The sequence below is a fragment of the Capsaspora owczarzaki genome (genome assembly GCF_000151315.2).
Source record: "Capsaspora owczarzaki ATCC 30864 unplaced genomic scaffold supercont2.5, whole genome shotgun sequence".
Classification (NCBI taxonomy): Eukaryota; class Filasterea; order Ministeriida; family Capsasporidae; genus Capsaspora; species Capsaspora owczarzaki.
In genome coordinates, this window is record NW_011887296.1 from 1,470,383 (window position 1) to 1,490,434 (window position 20,052).

A 20,052-nucleotide genomic window follows, 5' to 3' on the forward strand; every position below is an offset into this window, starting at 1 on the left:
AGAGAGAGAGAGAGAGATTGCATGAACGATGTTTTTCCTTGTGATCTCCATTTTTGTGATTCTTACCTTTCTTCGTCTTATTTATTCATTTCTCAGTCTTTTATATTTCCCCCCTCACAATGGTTTCCTCGTCTTCGCTGCTGGCGACGCTGCTCGCGGTTGCCGTCCTCGCTTCCAGTGCTTACGGCCACGGTCTGCTCAAGACGCCCGTCCCGCGCTCGGGCAACGACGACAACTACCGCGACGACTGCACCACCGTTGCTGCAGGAACCCCCTCCGCCACCTACTTTGCCGGACAGCCGTTCTCTGTCACCTACAAGATCAATGCAAAGTAAGCAACAACGTGGATCCAAAAAAAAAAAAAAAAAAAAAAAACTCAATGGAAAACCCAATGGAAACTCAATGGAAAAAACCAATGGAAAAAACCAATGCGATTTTTTTGAATGGGAAAAAACTTTGCCATTTTCCCATCGTCGTTTTCTTTGGTGCCTGCGCTTTTCACCGCCCGCCCTCCCTCCGCCTTGGGGATGCTGTCTGCATTTTGCTGCAGGCGATGGTGTCCTTGAGCTCGGCTGGGCCTGCAGCGGTGGTGAACCCATAGAAAGAAAAAGCCCGCAATCATAAAAAATGAAAATGGGCAAATTTCAAATTGCGGGATTTTTTTTTTTTTTTTTTTTTGCTTTGCTTTTGGCTTTTGTTTTGCTCACCTTTCGCTCCTTCTGCTCTCTCGCGTCTCGCCCACAGCCACGGAGGCACGTACCAGATCAAGCTTCGCAAGGACGGCGGCGCATTCACCACGGTAAATCCACCAAAACAGACCAAAACCTTATTCACAAGAAAACAAAGAAAAAGAAAAAAAAGAAAGAAAAAAAAAACCTACTTGTGGTTTTGGCTTTGTTTTTGTTTTTCCTTATTCTACTTTGATTTTTATTTTCCCATTGTTTTTATTTATTTTGTATGTCTTGTTCGTTCTCTCTGTCTGGGGTTTGGTTCGGAGCACACACACACACCCTCACTTGGACAGTATGAGTAACTTCAGTTTGGGAGTCAAAAGTGAAAAATTGGACGACAAAGGGGGCGAGATTCAAGCAGAAAACGCGCGAGTTTTTGGCGTTCTTGCTCCAACTTGGGTTGCTGCCCCTTGGGTTCTTGGGCCGACCTCCTATGAGCGAAAAGTCACAATATTGCTTGCGAGAGCCAGCTGGCGAGAGAGAGAGAGAGAGAGAAGGAGAGTGCGAGAAGGAGACCTCTGCACCCAGTCACCCGACTTACCATCACCTCGATCCCTCCTCATATGGATTGACCACCAACACAGATTCAACCCTCGGGAGCCATCGTGTCTGGCAACAATCCCGAAACCAAGACTTTTGCCGCGTTGGAGCCTGGCACCTACACTGTCGCTTGGATCTGGAAGAGCAACGAAGCGAAGCCCTACTTTGGCTGCTCCGACATCAAGGTTGTCGTTAGCCCCCAGGGCATCACTGCCACCTTCTACTCTGCTTCTGGCAACGCTCCGTCCACGACCGACTTTTTCAACGCCGTCGCCTCGTTCTTGGACATCCCCACGACCCAGATCACGACCGTCACCGCCCTCACCGCTGTCGACAAGAACCACTTCAAGCTCGTCTTCACCATCAACTACGACTCTGCTGGCACCGACCCCGCACCTCTCATCAACCAGCTCCTCACTGCCTCGTCCAGCGAGCTTGCCGCCGCCGGCATTGCCTCCACCACTACTCTGGCCGCCAACCAGCCCTCGAGCGACTCGAGCAGCAGCGGCTCGAACGGCGCCGCCGTCGCCGTGCCCATCGTCCTCATTCTCGTCCTCCTTGTTGTCCTCTTTGTGTACGACCGCAAGAGCGGCGGCAAGGTCCGTCAGTTCGGCTCGAGCATCAAGGACCGCTTCACCACCGGCTCCAACCACAGCACCCGCCACAGCGACGCCGAGAAGGGCCGCTCCACCCCTGCTCCTCGCGCTGCCACCCCTGCGCCTCGCCCTGCCACCCCCACTGCCCGCCCTGCTACCCCCACGGCTCGCGCGACCACCCCTGCTCCTCGCGCCTCTGCCCCGTCTCGCGGCCCTTCTGTGCGCCCTCCGTCGCCTGGTGCTAGCCTGCAGCGCCCCGCCTCGCCCGGCGCCGGCCTCCAGCGCCCGGTTGCTGTGCGCCCTTAAGTACGCCTCGGCGAATATCGGTTGTTTCGCGCACGAATGCTCGCTTCAAGTTCTCGAGGTCTGTTGACAGTACTTTGAGATTGGTCGCTTCTTTCTGAATCTGGCCAGCAACGGCGCGGGCATTTTTGCGTTAGTTTCCGATTCCTAGGTTGATATTTTGGTTGTTTCTTTTTTTCGGGGGGAGGGGCTTTGAACCCCGTCCCCTGCTGTTTCCGCACTATTGTTTGTTTGTTTTTTTTTTTTTGTCTTCGTTCTCTCGTCCTCGTTGTGGTGCCTTTTTGTTTTCAGCTTTGCTTGTTTGATGCATTGGCCATGCACATCGGCGGCAACGATTGTCTCCATCGCCACCTACCCCCCAACATTCCCCTCCAGCAGTTATTGGTCTGTGTGTGCTTGTTGCGGCGCTGGCGCTGCAACGCAAACCTCACCGGACTGCTCTGTTGTTGAGTTGTTCCTTTTGGTGCCACTTTGCAAATATACTTTTTCATGTTACGGCTCTTTGTTTCGATTTTGCGCTACATGTGCGTTCTGCCAAACAACTCATGGACAACAACTCGACGGACAAGTCGGAATGACATTTTGCGCAACGTTCTCGCGTCGTGTTGCACTCCATTACGCACTTGCTATCTTCCCATCCATATCTGCTGTTGTACTCTTCTTGTCTTCCCAATCTGCTTTCACCGCATGTCTCTGAGTTTTTGCTGTTTGGCTGCTTTCCAAGCCTATTTCGTCATGGCGCAGTCATTTTTTTTTTTTTTTTGCCGTTTCCCCCTCCTTTCTTCATCCCTCAATGAGCAGCGTACCTCGCTCCAACCCGCGGCCTGTCGGGACCAGCGGTGCCAGTAGTGCTGGAGGCAGTGTCGGCAGCAGCGCAGGCAGCCTGTCGTCGTCGTTCAACGAGTCTGCTGCTGGCGCGACCTTTGGCGGCCGATCGCTCACGTCCTCGTCCTCGCAGCAGCAGCAGCAGCAGCGCGGCAGTGGCTCTATCACGCGCACGCCGGTGGGCTCTGTTGTGCTGTCGACGTCGCCTGGCAGCTTTGCGTCGTCGTCCGTCGGCGCCGTCAACTCCATCACCAACTCGTTCGCCTCGACCTCGAGCACAACGACGGCGACCGGCCCGCGCTTTGATGGCAGCGCAGTCAAGACGACCATCGGCTTCCATCTCGCAGAGGTACAACCAAAAGCTCTCATCACTAGCAGATGTGCTTGTTGTGCCCTCGGTTGTCTTGGTCGTGCTGTCTGTGGTCTGGCTGGGAGTGGAGTGGGACAAGCATGTGTGTTTGAGATCTCGCTGCTGAACCTTTCTTCCTTTTTTTTTTTCCGATTCTCATCAATCACCAAACCACCACCACCACCACCCCCTCACTCGCACGTTCAAGCATGATACAGCATGAGTAAAGAGAGAGAGAGAGAGAGAGAGTGTGTGTGTGTGTGTAGGCAATTCGAATGCGCAATCGCAAGAGAGTCCAAATTCGCCGTTGTACTCACTCCTCCTCCTCCTCCTCCTCCTCCTCCTCCTCCTCCTCCTCCTCCTCCTCCTCCTCCTCCTCCTCCTGCTCCTTCACTCACTTGCTTGCAGACGGACTCTGGCTCAAACTCGCGACAGGGCAGCCATCCATCCACGCCGCTGATGACCACGGCCGCGTCGTCGTTCAGCGCGTCGTCCAGCACTTCCACACCGACAAGCGCGGCGCCAATCCCGGCCATTGTCATTGCTCCTGCAAACCAGCAATCTCAGTCCCAGCAGCGAAAGAAGGGCGGCGACGCTGCTGCTGCTGCTGCTGCTCCTGCTGCTGCTGGTGCCACAGCTGCTTCTGCAGATGGCGCTGCACCAAAGCCAGAGCGTGTTGGCGCAGACGGATTGACAAAATCTGAGCGCCTTGCATTGCAGGTAGGATTGCATTGTGGTGTCGTCATGACCAACCAGCCTTTGACCCTTCCCCCTTTCCCCTCCCCCGAATCAACCCTAACGTTTGATGCATGCTGTTCGTTCAACCCTATTTGCACGCTTGGCTCGCGCAGGAGAAAAACAAGGCGGCAAAGCTTGCACTCCGACAAAAGCAAAACAACCAACCTGCCAAGGGCGATCAAGCAGCCCAGCAACCTGCCTCCCCTCAATCACAAGCATCACCACAGTCACAGCCTCAACCGCAGCAGCCCAAGTCGCTCAAATCCTCGCGCCAGACGTCTCAAAGCTCGGTCGAGAACGCAGAAGGATCGAATGCAGAGCGAAAGGGCAAAAGTCCCGTTGCCACTGCTGGCAATGCCGCCAGCGGCGCAGCGTCGGGCGCCAGTCTGGCTGCCGCTTCGGACAGCAAGGTCGGCAAGAAGGAATCGTTCCGAGGTGTGCATTCCAACCCCAACATGCAGTATGACGATGTCAAAGTGCAAAACAAGCTTTCGCGCACCCTCGCCAAGCAACAGGTAACGCGATGCTGTGTACATTTGAGAAGCCTGAAGTTTGGAGCCTGCTTGAGGCACTGACCGTATCCGGGTTGTTGGGTGGTTGTGGTTTGGGTTTTTTGTTTGGTTTTTTTTTTGCGTCCTTGTTCCCTGTCTGTTCCACAGCTCTCCCAGCCAACACGGCCTCAGAAGCAGGTCGAATTCTTTGCACACTTGCGTCAATACCAGCGTCTGCCTTCGCTGACACAAAACTTTCTGCGCGCCAGCATGCACCCTGCGATTACCGCTCTCGGCCTGAAATACGCCGAAAACGTGATTGTCGGCTCCAATGCTCGAGCTTTGGCTCTTATCAACGCGTTCCGCAAGGTTTGCCTGCTTTTGCACGTTGATGCCATATTTCTTTGCTCGTTTTGCTTACACGGTTTGGACCATTTTGTTATTATTTAGGTGATTGCGGACTATGTGACTCCCCCTCAGAAAGAGCTACGACATGACCTGTCCGAGTCCATCAAGCCTTACCTGACATTCTTGACTTTTTGTCGTCCCATGTCTGTCAGGTGAGTTGACGCGTGGTTTTGGGTTTGGTGTTGTTTGTTCTCGTTACACTTTTTTTTTTTTTTACCAACTCTCTGCTCACCGAAAAATGGCTCATTTTGGTTGGTTGGTTGGTTGTTTGAAGCATGGGCAATTTTATTCGATATCTCAAAGTGAACATTGCTGCTGTCAAACCCGACGAAACGGATGCAGAGGTTTGTCCTCGTGCCGATCGCCTTCATTGCTCTTACGATTTTTCTTAATTGTGTGCTCACTCTCACATCCTGTGTGTTGGGTTTTAGGCCAAGAATTTCCTCATCGGAATCGTGGACGAATTTGCGGATGGTATCAAGCTTGCTGATTCTGCCATCTGCAACAGCGCGATTACCAAGATCCAAAATGGCGATGTGATTCTCGTTCACGCGAGCTCGCATGTTGTCTTGCAAGTTCTGCTTGCCGCCCATCGGGCAAACAAGAAATTCTCTGTCGTCGTGGTCGACTCTCGCCCGCGCATGGAAGGTACGGGGCTTTCGCGGCTGTGACTGAGTAGAGTAGTTGACGTGTTGCGCTCATTCGTGTACCTCTGAACTCTTTTCAGGCAAAGAGACGTTGCGACGACTCGTTCAAGCGGGCATCAAGTGCTCCTACGTTCTTATCAACGCAATTTCATACGTCATGAAGGAGGTTTGTGATTTCATCTGAAAGCAAATTTGTGGGGTTTGCCTGGTCCTCTTTTTTTTTTTTTTTTTTTTTTTTTTGCTCACACGTTCAAAATCGTGGCCCCCTGTTGTAGGTTTCCAAGGTCTTCCTGGGTGCACACGCCATTCTCAAGAACGGCTACGTCATGTCGCGCGTCGGCACCTCCGTCATTGGCATGATGGCCAAGGCGTACAACGTGCCAGTCATTGTTTGCTGTGAAACGTACAAGTTCTGCGACCGCTCTCAAACAGACTCGTTTGTCTTTAACGAGCTGGGCGACCCCGACGCGTTGGTCGCCATCGATCGCGAAAGCGGCAATGTCCTGGACGAGTGGCGTGAGATTGAATCTTTACGACTCCTCAATCTTGTTTACGATATCACTCCTCCAGACTTTGTGGATGTGGTGATCACCGAAATCGCCATGATTCCTTGCACATCCGTGGCAGTTGTTTTGCTCAACCAATCCGCCGAAAGCAAGCGCTGAGCTGTGCTGCCTCCCCACGCCCCTCTCTTCCTGTTTGGATATTTGCTGCTTTGGCTGTCTGATGCTTGTACACTTTGCTTTTGTGTGGAATCCAGTTATTCCATGTTGGAACAAAGGGTTTCCGTTCAACTCCAAAAAGCGAACATTTCGCAAAAGTGCTTGTAATGCTCCAGACATGGATTGTTTTGGCACGAAAGAACTTGAAGAGAACGAGAACAACAACAACAACAACAACAACAACAACAACAACAACAACAACAACAACAACAACAACAACAACAACAACAACAACAACAACAACAACAACAACAACAACAACAACAACAACAACAACAACAACAACAACAACAACAACAGGAAAAACAACAACAACAACAGCAGCAACAACAAGAACAGAAATGATCTGAGTGATGGCCTCGGAGCCTCGCATGCCAAAGCTGTGTGTGTGGTTTTGTTATGGCCATGGCCTTGCCGATCTGAGTGATGGCCTCGGAGCCTCGCATGCCAAAGCTGTTTTGTTGTATGACGCAAAACATCACAACAAAGGACGAGCAGGGCAAGAGAGTGAAAGTGAGTGTGCTGATCCAGCAAAAGCCACATGGAAATGGAGAACGAAGGACCTTTGCCCCCCCCCCCGCCTCCTCCGCGCGCGCCGAGTCGAGTCGACAGTGTGAGGCCAGGATCGCGCTTTTGACATCGGAGTGTTCTTCCCCAATGGAGTGGCTGTGAGCGCGAGAGAGCGAGAGAGAGAATGGCGAAAGCTGTCCTTGTCTCCCCGTTCTCTCCCCTCCCTCACTCGCTCGCGTGCGTCCAATCACAAAGATCGTCGGTAGCTGCATTGCTAGATTGTCGACGCTTGCATGGAGGAGGGGGGGCACACTTGCGCTGACTCGCTGAAAAACGCGGGTGTTTGGCAATTTCGCCAAGACCGCGTTGCAACCCAAGTCCACACGACCGCGCGCCGCCGAGCCATCCCCTGTGCAAGCAGAGGTATATCCAAGCACTGGATGGACCGAAGACGTACCGCAATGCTGATGTGCCGCCGAACACAAGGCCGAGCGCGCAACCCATGGTGCAGCCCATGAACGCGCCGTACTTCATGCGCTCAAAGCAGTTTGCGACCGCGCTCATAGTTGAAGATGTGGAGTGGCTGCGAGGACAAATCAACAAAAAATACAATTACTAAAGAATGGAGAATTCCCAGTGAGCTCAACGCAAGTGCAAGGATGAGGGTTGCCAAACCGCGGTTGGTTGGAACTGCTTGCGCTCCTTTCTTCGTGTTTGATCGCTCGCTTAGTCTGTCGGCACGGAGGTGTCTCATTCAAACAAACCAAATCGTGGGAATGTCCATCTTTGCAAAAGTGGGGCTGTCAGCAGACGAGGATGGACCAGAAAGCCAAACTTTTTCCCCAAAAAAAAAAAAAAAACAAGCAAAAAAAAAAACGCGGATTGTAGAGGACTCGAACCTCTGCCCGAAAATCGGAGTTGATACATAGGAGCTTCATTACGAAGGTCTTTCTAGTCAACCGGCTTAACCGCTCACCCAACAACCCTTGTGTTTCCGAGCGCTGGCCAGCCGCCATTAGGAACAGAAATCCCAAGGGAGGGAAAAAAATTCAACACATCAGAAGGTTCGTCCTGGGGTTGAGTGGTCTCATACATGGAAGGATTGTGTATGGCACAGATGAGCAATGCAGCTCGGAACACACTCACACACACACACACACACACACACACCAAAAAAAAAAAAAAAAAAAAAAAAAAAGTGTCAAGCAGCTTGACCTAAATGCCCATCCGGCGCCTCAACGCCCTATGTGATCAGCGCCATGTGTACTGCATGCCTAGGGCCACCAGAGTGTAAGACCTTGGTAGGGTTAGCCAGGCAATGTTGTTGTAAAGTGTGTTGTATTTCACTTTGCAGACTGAACTGCAATTCCAAATGCATGCAAACAATACAAAGACATCAACGCCGAGTCTTCTTAGCAAAGAACGACCCAGCCGGGACCGCAGAGCCTGCGGATCCTGACACAGAGTGGGCGGGGATCGCTCCAAAGGAGGGCTGTTGTCCGGCTTTTTGATTGATTTTTTGCGTTATTGTTTTTGGTTGTTGGCGTTCTTCAAGTCATAGGTTTCTTACGCGCGAACAGGATTGGCTCGCTCGGCATTGCCGGATTTTCGTCGTTGTGCTTTGCAAATCGTGTTTTGTAAGGTAGGTACAATGGAGTGCTTCAAAGAGAATGGAAAAATTCGGTCGCTCGGCGGACGATCCGGCGCGTCGCCGAGCGTTGTTTATTGGAATGCGGGTTTTGAGCCTGTCCGTCTGGAACCCGCCCTCCTTCGTGGTTACAAAACAAGAAGAAACATATTTAATGTACAAAAAACGCGCGGGCGGCGCGGGTGTGAGATTAGGCGCTCGGTGAACGAGGCCCAAAAGAGCGGGACGAAGCGGGGGAGAGTTGATCTTTGTGGTCCTTCTTCCTTTGATCGTTCTTCGATCACTCCGTCCGTCAGCCCCTTGATGTTCTCCGTGCCGAGCTTCCATCCTCACATTCTAGACATCTTTCTGCATCAAACACAGGACAAACGCCCGCACACACGCACGCACGCGCGCTCCGCATCTTCGCAAAATGAGCGTTCAAGCGCCAGAACGTCCCGCCACAACCTGATCGCCAATACTAACTGTCACCTTCGTGGTTGATATCAAGTCCAACCCAGCCGATCAAACACTTCAAGTTGAGTTTCCCCCGCGAACGGGCCGGCTCATGGTCTGTGTTTTTTTTTTTCAAACCGACGTTTATTTGTTTTGACCAGAACTCACGCCATCATAACAAAGTTCGCTGAGCTGCGCCGCTGTTACTGGCGTATGAAGCTCTAGTCAAACATTTGCAGCCCAGATTTGGTGTCTGGGATGCTAACAACACTTTGGTCGTCTCAGAGGCCGAGAATCATCTTTTGGAGAGTCGAGTCGGGCTCGATTGCGAGGGCGTTGCCCCAGAGCTTATGGAAGCCTGGGCTAGTCTTGAGTGCTTTGTTCGTGCGGCACGTTTAAGTGTCTTGCCTCGCGCGATTGAGGACGAGGCTTCGGAAGTGCGCAATAGCGTGGGCCGAGTGGATTGTTGTGTGATCGAAGCGGGCGCGGCACCGCAACGTCCAGAGTGTCCATCGGGCCAGGTGGAACAAGATGGTGAGGCGTGCGCGGGAGTAGTTGTGCTTCTTGTCCACAATGAGCAGTTCGTATCGGTGTGTGCGCCAGGGTCCGAGCAGCTTCGGTTTGGGCTTTGTTTTGTTTTTTTGTTTTTGTTTTCCCTCTCCTTCATGTTTCAAGTCGGCGTCCGTACTTGTCATTTTTTTTTTTACCGTCTAAAGCTTTATTAAGAATAACAAAGAAAAAAGAACGTAGGATATGAGACAGTTGAATGTCGTCATAACGCACACCAGTGAAGGCATGCGGGGAGAGTGCTCAAGAGCTCACAGAGGAACTCGAACAGATGATCAGCCGGGCTGACAATGGAAGGATCAGGCATTCCCCACCTATACACCACGAAAGACATGTTGCTAGCCAACACGGTTCACAAACAAGTAGACGGCTGGCAGGCGGTGGGACAGCACACTGTCGTAAGGAGCGACAATTCAGAAACGGTCAACCGCTTTACACACAATTTGCGGGTACTAGGTGTACGCGAGGGCAAACAGTTGTGTGGAAAGACGTTCATTGTACCGGATTTCAAAAGCCTTTCCCCACCTGCTTTCGAAGGGGGGATGCTCTTGCTCATCAGTATGGAGAGGGGCGGCGCCAAAGTCGTCGCCGTCGTCGTCAGTCCTCCAGGGATTGGGGAGGGGTTTGGTAGAGTGCTCGAGGCGCGCTGCCAGGGTGATGAGGTACCGAAAGCGGAGGACCGCGTCGGCGGGGGTGAACACTGTGTTGTCGAACTTGGCAGTGCAGCGCAGCGTCCAGAGAGTCCAGCGGGCAGTGTGCATGACGATGGTGAGGCAAGCGAGTGCTTCGTCTTTCATCAAGGCGTGGTAGCGTTTGTTCTTGATAGGGCCAAAGAGCCATTGCGAACGCTGTCTAGGGAACCAGGGGCCTTGCGCGTGGCTGAACAGCGTTTCGGCCTCGCGCCAGACCGCCACAGCCAGGGGGCAGTGGACAATCATGTGCAGCCAGTTTTCGAGAGGGGCACGGGTGCCCTGAAGTCGGAAGCAGTGGACGCAGGCGAACGCGCCACTGTGTGACTCCTCGCGGAGTTGTTCGTTGGTGAGCTTGTCGCGGCGAGACAGCAGGCGAATCTCACCCAGGTACTCGGTGTTGTGAGCGATGCGCCAGATGAGGCCGGCACGGTTGCGCGGGACAAGATTGGTCATCATGTTGCGGCGCAGTTTGGACCAGTGCACGGGTCCTAGGATTTGCTCCCACTCGACCAGGGCAGTTGGTTTGACCGGGGCGGGCGTGAGCATGTGGCGAAGATTGCACAGCGATGCGTCAGATGAGGTGCATCGCACAATGTGCGCGCGCTTTTTGCACTCCTCGATGTGTTTGGGGTAGAGTGCCAGCCAGTAGCGGGCATTCTCAATTTCAGAGGGATGGCGGCTTTCGAGCATCGTCCTCCTGGAGCGATTTGCGGTGCGGCGAAGGTCGTCTAGGTCTTTGTCGATGCAGAGCGAGCGATACATGTTGTCGGGTTTGCCACGCAGCTGCAGCCGGGTTGGGTCAACGTCGAGACGCATCAGAGAGCCAAAGAAGAATCCTTCGACCTCAGGGCGTTTTGGTGGAGGATAGGCTTCAGCGAGCTGCATCAGCAGGTCGCTTTTCTTGGTGTGGGGCTTGGCAGACGGAGAGGTCCAATCCGAGACCACTGCTGGGGTGAGTTCAGCTAGCGGGAGCCTGGCTGAGAGGATGTGCTTGGGCACCACAACCTGACCGTGGAGGCGGAACACGTAGGGCTTCACGCGCACAGACAAGGCGTCGGCGGCCGGTGTTTCCAAGATTCTGCGGAGGAAGCCCCACGAGTCAACAACCCAATCGTTCTCGCGGAAGCGCACAGGGGCGGTCCGCAGATTGGACGGGTCGATGAGCGAGACTTTGGAGCGGATCACTTGGAGTCTGGCTTCGACCTGTGGCAGACGGGAGTCGTAGAGCTCGCGGAGATCGCGGGCCGACTGCCATTTCTTGCCAGAGTGGAGATGATGGAGGTACGAGATGCCGTGTTTCCGTAGCATCTTGAAGTCGATCTTGTCAAGCATGGGGTTGCGCCAGAGGGGAGTGGCGAGCAGTTCGTTCTTCGAGCGAGGAGGCTCAGAGAAAGGGAGCAGCCTGCGCCACGCCCTGAAGGCATGGTGCCAGAACACCGAGAGCGAAGGTCTGAACGGGAATATGGCGACTAGCCGCTGCATGGCCGTGTACTCGGCGACAGGATTGTCGGAGAGCTGAGCTGGTCTGTCAGCCACTTCGGCGAGGTGGTTGACAACCAACTTCCAGAAGCTGGGGACAGGCGACAGGAAGTTGATTAGCGCTTGGGCAGCCGTCGCTGCAATGTTGGTGGGGAGATCGATGAGTCCAAGCCCAAACATGATCGTTTTGGGAGGAGCGGTCACAACCTCCCTGGCGACCGGGGAGAATCGGCCTTTCCAGAGATAATTGTTGACAGTGTCGGACAGTGCCGTGGAGTACGTGTTGGGCATGTGGATAAAGCGACAGTGGTACCAGACGCGGGAGAGTCCGATCGCGTTGGCAATCAGGACCCTGCCAGCGATCGAGAGACTGTGGCGCGACCAGCGACCCAGCGCACGCGCGACCTTGGCTCGCAGGGGCTCGAAGTTGGCTTTGGCAAGATCGCCGTAGCCAAGTTGCACGCCAAGGACTCGAGTGGTGCCGTCAGGAGGCACCCATTGGAGATGAGCCAAGCCGTCCGGCGGATCGGCATCCCGAAGGGGGCCGAGACGCAGGACGGAGGTTTTGGCCTCGTTGATCTTGAGGTTGGTAGCCCTGCCAACTGTTGCGTAGACTTCAAACAGGGCATGGATGTGGTTGGGATCCGACAGGAAGATCGATGTGTCGTCAGCAAACAAGCTGGGTTCCACGATTTGAGGACCAGACCTCAGGGCCAGAGAGAGCATCTTGTCGCGCAGTTTGTGGATGACATAGTCGGAGATGACGCCGGCGTAGATGGCATACAAGAACGGTGCTTCGACGCTCCCTTGACGCACAGATCGTTTGATCGGGAATGGAAGCGAGATGGTGCAGTTGTACACAACGCGGGATTGGCAGCCAGTGTTGAGCAGTTCCATCCAACTGATGAAACTCTCACCGACGCCGTACTTGCGGAGTGCTTGGAATAAGAATTGGTGATCGACTCTGTCGAATGCCTTTTCCGAGTCCAGCAGGACAGCAACACCCGGAATGTTGCACACGCGGCACAAATCGAGCAAGTCGCGCATGAGATGGATGTTGGCATCGATGGTACGACCAGGAACAAATCCGTTCTGGTTGAGGTTGACAATCTCAGGGGCAATCAGGGCAAAGCGCGCCATCAAGGCTCTGGAAATAATCTTCGAGTCCACGTTGAGACAGGTGATTGGTCGGTAGTTGCCCGGGTCTGAGCGGGCGCCTTTCTTGTACATGACCTTCAGGTACCCTTCAAGCATGGAGTCAGGGAGGCGTTTGTTCCGGTACGCCGCGTTGGCTACGTGGGACAATGCATAGCAGAGGCGTGCCTGGAATGTGCGATAGAAGGCACCTGTCAGGCCGTCAGGACCGGGGCTCTTGTCAGGCGCAGTGTTCTCGATAGCGACAGCAATCTCGTACGGGTTGAGATCCGCGCCCAGTGACTTCTGTTCTGCTCGGGACAGCTTTCGCGCCGGATTTGCTTGCGCAAGGACCTCGCTCAGGGCAGCCTCGTCGATTGGTTCAGAGTCATAGAGTTTGGAGTAAAAGTCGTGCAGCACGGATGCTATGTCGTTCGGAGTAGTAAAATCCTCGCCGTTCACCGTGAGTTTGGCAATGGTTTGGGCTTTGATGCACTCACGCTCAAGGCTAAAGAACACCTTGGTGCAGCGTTCGGTGAGGGCACACGAGAGGTGGTGCGACCTCAACCTGGCGCCTTCAGCCTTGGTACGAGCGATTTCTTGGAGCTCAGCTACAGCGCCAGAGCGGGCGTCCTGGAGACGTTTGAGCTGGTCCGCCGTGAGCAGGGGATCCTGCATCAGGCATTCGACGTGGGTGATGAGATGATGACAAGCTTCCTCGTCAATGCGGTTGCATTTGGCCACGTAGGCGCCAAGGGACGACGCGTAGCGGACAACTCTGGATTTGAAAATGTCCCAGGCCAGGGGGGCGTGATCTTTCGACAGCCGGATGGACTCGTTCAGCTGATCAATGCACGTGTGGACAAAGTCCAGCAGACGCTTGTCCGTCAGGAGCCGGGAGTTCAGTCTGAATGGCGGAGGGGGACGGTGTTGGTGGTCAACGTGGTGGAAAGCCGCAATGAGAGCTCGGTGGTCAGACCTCGTTTCCTTGGCCTCGAAGGAGACGGGGGTAAAGGGAAATGCATCGTTGGTGAAGATGTAATCAATGCGTCTGCTGGAACCAGGGGAGTTGCCTGTTGGGGACCAGGTGTACAGATGCTTGTTGCCGTGGCACTCCGTCCACGACTCGGACAAGTTGAGCCGGGAGGTCAGGTTGACAAAGAACCTCTGCGCAAGATCCAGTGGCGGGGGATGAGTAGAGGAGGACAAGTAGTTGCGTTGATTGCTCAAGCAGAGGTTGAAGTCGCCGCCGACAATCATCGGGAGGGCGGGTTGCGCTTCTCCGTCGACGATCGGATGCAGGTGCGTGGTGATGATGGATTCCACTTCTTCGAGGAACCTGATGCGCAGGGACGCGTCGCCGCTGGCCGGAGCGTACACGTTCACGAGGAGGGTGGTGATACCATGGATGGATGCTGAGGCGACAATCAGGCGACCGGGGATTGCGTGTTTCAGCGTGAGGTTGGAGACAATTGGGCAGTCGTCGCTTCCTTTGCGGGCAAGAAGGGCGACGCCGTGACGAGGGTGATTGGGTTCACCGGGGGCAAGAGGGAGACGGTCAAACGAAGACCAAAGGGAGTGGTAGACGTGGGAGAGGAGGAACTCTGCACGTTTTTCCTCTGAGGAACGGAAATGAGTTTCTTGGAGCATGATGATCGTGGCGTCCTTGCCGAGCGTTTCGGCCAAGGACGGTTGGAAGGCCAGGGCCATGGGGGATTCCGGGAACAGGGAAGGCCTCATGGTCTTGGCATTCCAACTACAGATTTTGATGGGAGGAACCGACATCTTGATCCGGAGCGCCGGGAGGCGCGGAGGATTGGTCGGGTGGCAGGCTGGTGACCTGCGAGGAGGACTGCTCATCATGCGTGGTGGACTCGGAGTGGTCGACCCGACGGCTTTTGTTGACGTGACCCTCAGGAGAGCTGTCTGCCGAGTGGAGGCGGACGCGCGTCGATGAGGGAGTGGCGAGGCCCTCAGACTGCGACTGGGACGCTGTGGACGGGTGCATCGCTGTGTGCACCCCCGCCGAAAAGGGAGTGGAGGCGCTCGATGACAGCGACCACTGGGGGAAAATGGAGATAGACCCGGCACGACTGCGGGACGCAGCTGGCGTGGAGCTGGCGGACGGAGTCCTGGAGCTCGCAGATGGAGTGCTGGCGCCAGAGGGCCTGGAGGAGCCAGCGTGGGCTACTGCAGCGCCGGTCGAGTTTGCACGAGGGCGCGCAGCGTCCGAGTCGGCTGGTGCGGCAGCTGGGGCCGTGGGCGCAGCCGGAGGGACCGTGCGGGAGGGGCCAGACGCAGAGGCAGGCGCACCCGAGGGAGCAGAAGGGCCAGCAGCCGACGCTGCCGGAGCCGCGGCAGCAGGCGCGGCAGAGGAGGAAGATGATGCGGCCTGACGGGCTGCTACGTTAGAGGCAGCGCCAGGAGCGGTCGCAGAGGAGAGAAGAGCCTGCGCAATGGATTGAGATGGTGCGAGGCTTGAGGTGCTCGTGGCCGACGCTGAGGTCGACGGCTGAGATGATTGGCTCGCGGAGGCAGCGTGAGTGTCAGGCTTCTGGGCGCGCGCTGGAACGAGAGCTGCGCTTCCTCTTGAGCTTGCTGGGGTTGTGGCTGCCCGGAGCCGTCGTTGAACCCGTCTTTGGTAAGGGTGAACTTCAGCTCAGAGAAGTTGATTCCCAAAGCCTTGGAGAACATCTTGCAGAGGTTCTCTGCAGGAGTGGCATATGGGTAGTTGCGGAAATGGACCTGAAAGGTGAAAACAGGTGTGGACGGCCTGATGGTGGCCTTGCCAACCGTAATGCCGCTTAAGGCGAGGGTGCTAGCGTGATCCGCTCGAGTCACCGTGAAAAGGAAGTAAGCAGCCCTCTCGATAATGATGGGCTGGGGGTTGAATTGGGAGCGAGCAGCATTTGCAAGCGAGGTCAGATCCAGAGAGGGATGTTCTCTCTTGTAGATTTTGAACACGGTATCCTTATAGAACTCCGGAAGGGACGGAAAGTCCAAGGGGGGCTCTGGGCCTCCATGGTCAACCGTAGTACGGCGGGCGGCTGCGTTAGCGTAGCTCATTGAGGGCGCCGCCTGCGAGGACGACGCAGCGCTCGAGCTCGCCGCGGTGGCCTGGGAGCTGGGATGCTGTTGTTGAGAGAGGTTTGCACTCGAGCTCGGGGGAGCGAGGGCGGTGGAGGGGGCGGCGGCAGCAGGAGCAGCTGAAGGCGCCATGAAATTGGTGATCAGCACTTGCTGCGGCGCGCGGGGTTGAGCGGTTGCGTCCAGGTCCGCTGGATGCGCGGCGTTGGCGGGACCGCCTGATGTGTCCATCGGGGAGGCCACGGCGCCAGGCATGGGGAAGAGAGGGGAGAGGAGAGGGAAGAGGGAGAGAGAGAAAGCAAAAGAAGAGAAAAAGAAAAAAAAAGCAAAAGAAGGGAAAAAAGAGGACTACTTGTCATCCTCGTCTATGCCATTGTTGTGTTGTTGTGTTTTTCAGTCTTCTTGATGTTAGTCTTTGTTCGTTGTTGTGGCGACGCTTTTTTTTGTTTTGTTTGCGTCGCTGCCGCACTTTTCGTGCGTTTGGCTCTGCACTCTGCGTTTGAGTGATGATTTGTGCAAGCACAACCAATAAGACTGACTGAAAGAACCGCGTTGTTCCGATAGATTGAAAGTCAGCCATGCTGTCGTACCAGAGCATGAGCGCGAGACAGCGCGAGTTGTACGACAAAGTCAAGAATGCCAGTCAACGGTTCGGGTACGAAAAGGCCGATATTGGACATAAATTGCGACAACATGTTTACTGATGAAATGGAGGACAGCCAGCAGTTCGAGCATATTGACGATGCCGGCGCACAAGCGATTGCTGAGGGACTCAAAGGCAACCCGAATGTGACGGAACTCTCGTAAGTCATCTCGCTTCGAGTGTGGAGCGTGAGTGGGTGGCTTCGGCAGTGGACATTAGAGTGGCTCACTATTGGAGGGGACGGACAGTCTGGGCTGGAATCAGATTGGTGATGCTGGAGCGCGGGCGATTGCTGAGACGCTCAAACTCAATATGACGGTAACTGTACTCCAGTAGGTCGTCTATCTCCCTATGGCTAGTGCATGTGAGTGGGTGATGTCAGCAGAGGACATTTAGAGTGCTCAGTGGTGAATGGGACGGACAAGTCTGACTGAGAATCAAATTGGTGATGCTGGAGCGCGGGCGATTGCTGAGACACTCAAAGTGAACAGGACGGTGACCGACCTCGGGTAAGGCAACTCGCTTCGATTGATGCACTTGAGTGGGTGATCTAGTACCAGTGCTAACTATCTGGTGGACAGTCTGAGTGCGAATCAGATTGGTGATGCTGGGGCACAAGCGATTGCTGAGACACTCAAAGTGAACACGACGGTGACCAACCTCGAGTAAGGCATTTGCTTCGATTGATGCGGGTGAGTGCGTGATGTCAACAGAGAACATTTAGAGTGCTCACTGATGGACGGACAGCCAATGGCAGAATCAGATTGGCGATGCTGGTGCCCAGGCAATTTCTGTGGCACTCAAAGTGAACAAGACGTTGATCAAGATCGAGTAAGGAGTGTCACTTTCACTCAACAGGAGGCATTCAGAGTGCTCATTGATGGAGACAGTCTGAGTGCGAATCAGATTGGTGATGCTGGGGCACAAGCGATTGCTGAGACACTCAAAGTCAACACGACGCTCGCTAACCTCGGGTAAGTCATCTCACTTTGATGTGAGTCGATGATCCAGCAGAGGTGCTCAAAATGCTTACTGATGACTGAACAGTTTGCACAATAATAAGATTGACAATGCCGGAGCGAGCGCGATTGCTGAGGCACTCAAGGTAAACAAGTCCTTGAAAGCGCTCGAGTAAGTCATCTAACGTTGATGCAGCAAACGACTTTCAAAGTGCTCACGAATGGAGAGGACGGACAGTCTGGCTAAAAATCAGATTGGCGAAGCTGGAGCGCAGGCCATTGCTGAAGCACTCGAAGTGAACAAGACCCTGACTTGGCTCAAGTAAAGCATCTTTCTTTGACTGAAGCATACGAGTGACTGATTCAGCAGATGACATTCCAATGCTCACTGATGGAGAGATGTACAGTCTAAGTGAGAATCAGATTGGCGATGCTGGAGCGCAGGCCATTGCTGAAGCACTCGAAGTGAAGACGACGATGACTAGTCTCAGGTAATCGATCTCACTTTGACTAACGCGTGCGAGTGGTGATTGTAGCAGAGAGGGCATTTAGATGGCTCACAGATGGAGGGGACGGACAGTCTGGATAAGAATCAGATTGGCGAGGTTGGTGCAAAGGCGATTGCGGAGGCACTCAAAGTGAACTCGACATTGCCGTGTCTCGAGTAAGTCATATCACTTTCCACTAATGCTTGTGAGTGGATGATTCAGCAGAGGGCACCCAGAGTGCTCACCGATGGAGGGGACGGACAGTCTCGGGAAAAATCGGATTGGCGATGCTGGAGCGCGGGCCATTGCAAAGGCACTCAAAGTGAACACGACCTTGACTAGTCTGAGGTAATCGATCTCACTTTGACTAACGCGTGCGAGTGGATTGTAGCAGAGGGCACTTAGAAGGCTCACAAATGGAGGGGACGGACAGTCTGAATAAGAATCAAATTGGCGAAGTTGGTGCAAAGGCGATTGCTGAGGCACTTCAAGCGAACACGACGCTGACGAGGCTCGAGTAAGCATCTTTCTTTGACTAAAGGATACGAGTGACTGATTCAGCAGATGACATTCAAATGCTCACGAATGGAGAGATGTACAGTCTAAATGAGAATCAGATTGGCGAAGCTGGAGCGCAAGCCATTGCTGAGGCACTCAAAGTGAACTCGACATTGTCGCGTCTCAAGTAAGTCATAACACTTTCAACGATGCTTGTGTATGTGCGATCCAGCAAAACGAATTCAGGGTGCTCACGAATGGAGAGAATGGACAGCCTCAAGCAGAATCAGATCGGCAATGCTGGAGCGCAGGCAATCGCTGAAGCACTCAAGGTCAACACAGGGCTGATTGTGCCCTGGTAAGGCATCGCACTTTGACTGATGCTTGTGAGTGGATGATTCAGCAGAGGGCACACAGAGTGCTAGTTTGAATGAGAACGAGATTGGCAATGCTGGAGCGCAGGCGATTGCTGAGGCACTCAAGGTGAGCTCGACGCTGTATGGCCTCTTGTAAGACAGCTATCCCTCAAAGTTCTACTTGGCGCAGAGAGCTAACTGATGGATGGAACGCACAGTTTGGAAAACAATCAGATTGGCGATGTTGGAGCCCAGGCGATTGCCGAAGCGTTCAAGATGAACCCGAAGCTGGTGGATATTTTGTATGGGTATCATGCGCTTTGACTTTGAGCCAGAGTCATCAATACATCCTGCTCTCATTGCATTGCTCAACAGTCTAGCGCGGAATTGCATTAGCAATGCTTGCTCTCAAGCAATCAATACACGCAGGGACCATGATGGACGGGGACCTTAGTAAGTGGTCCTTGCCAAATGAAGCCATTGAAGCTCACGCGAGCTGCTTCCAACCAATGGAGTGTGCCTTCCGATTGCTCATTTATGGTGCTTGTTCGTTGCGCAGCATTTACGACCAGGTCAATCCTCTTGCATTCTCCTTACTTCCACGCTTTGCTACCGCTGACGACCTTCAGACCGTATTTTGCTTGCTGACCGGCGAACCGGCGCTAGAGGATCAGTCCTCACTTCTACCAGCATTACCCGCCGAGATTGCCGACATCATTATGGACGAAGCGCAATCCTGGCAAGGCGTGCAGCATACCAAACGAGACTGGTGCGATGACCGTCCTGTCAAGGTCACAGTGCCTCAAAGCATCTATGGAAATTCGACCCGTGTGAATGCAATTCAAGTGGTTCGGGACACGAAGAAACTTTACCACCGCATCGGTGACAACGTCTGTGACTTGATTGTTCGAGATGAGCAAGGTGCTGTTCAATATGAATACGCGGCGAAAGCGACGTTTGTCGATTCTACGCTCGTGTCCGCGACGCTCTGGCCAGCGAGTACTCCTATTATCAGGCAAATCCGTGTGGGTTGGCAAGTTCAGGTTCAACCCAGCAAGTCTGCCCGAGATGTGCTGTTTGAATCGCTCGTTGTTAGATGTATGTAGAGTACCTGTGTCATACTGTCAGGACCCGCAGGGTCTGTGTTAGGATCCCGGCCAGGCCAGGAAAGGGTACTCAAACATTTGGCCAAGACAGGACAATGAA

General features: G+C 54.1%; 2 protein-coding genes and 1 non-coding gene across 3 annotated transcripts; 2 read left to right on the forward strand and 1 right to left on the reverse strand.

The window, feature by feature from the left end:
• Positions 1-99: 99 nt before the first annotated feature.
• CAOG_03886 (hypothetical protein) lies at positions 100-2,563 on the forward strand. Its single transcript, XM_004363557.2, has 3 exons — positions 100-331; positions 745-799; positions 1,316-2,563. The coding sequence occupies exons 1-3, from the start codon at positions 120-122 to the stop codon at positions 2,171-2,173; spliced, it is 1,125 nt and encodes a 374-aa protein (XP_004363614.1). The 5' UTR covers positions 100-119; the 3' UTR covers positions 2,174-2,563.
• A 353-nt stretch (positions 2,564-2,916) lies between these two features.
• CAOG_03887 (eukaryotic translation initiation factor 2B) lies at positions 2,917-6,446 on the forward strand. Its single transcript, XM_004363558.2, has 9 exons — positions 2,917-3,344; positions 3,753-4,064; positions 4,196-4,597; positions 4,742-4,942; positions 5,024-5,133; positions 5,256-5,325; positions 5,413-5,629; positions 5,709-5,794; positions 5,904-6,446. The coding sequence occupies exons 1-9, from the start codon at positions 2,964-2,966 to the stop codon at positions 6,291-6,293; spliced, it is 2,169 nt and encodes a 722-aa protein (XP_004363615.1). The 5' UTR covers positions 2,917-2,963; the 3' UTR covers positions 6,294-6,446.
• A 1,292-nt stretch (positions 6,447-7,738) lies between these two features.
• On the reverse strand, positions 7,739-7,846 carry CAOG_09566. The gene has a single exon. It is a non-coding gene; the product is annotated as a tRNA-Ser (tRNA).
• Positions 7,847-20,052: the final 12,206 nt, after the last annotated feature.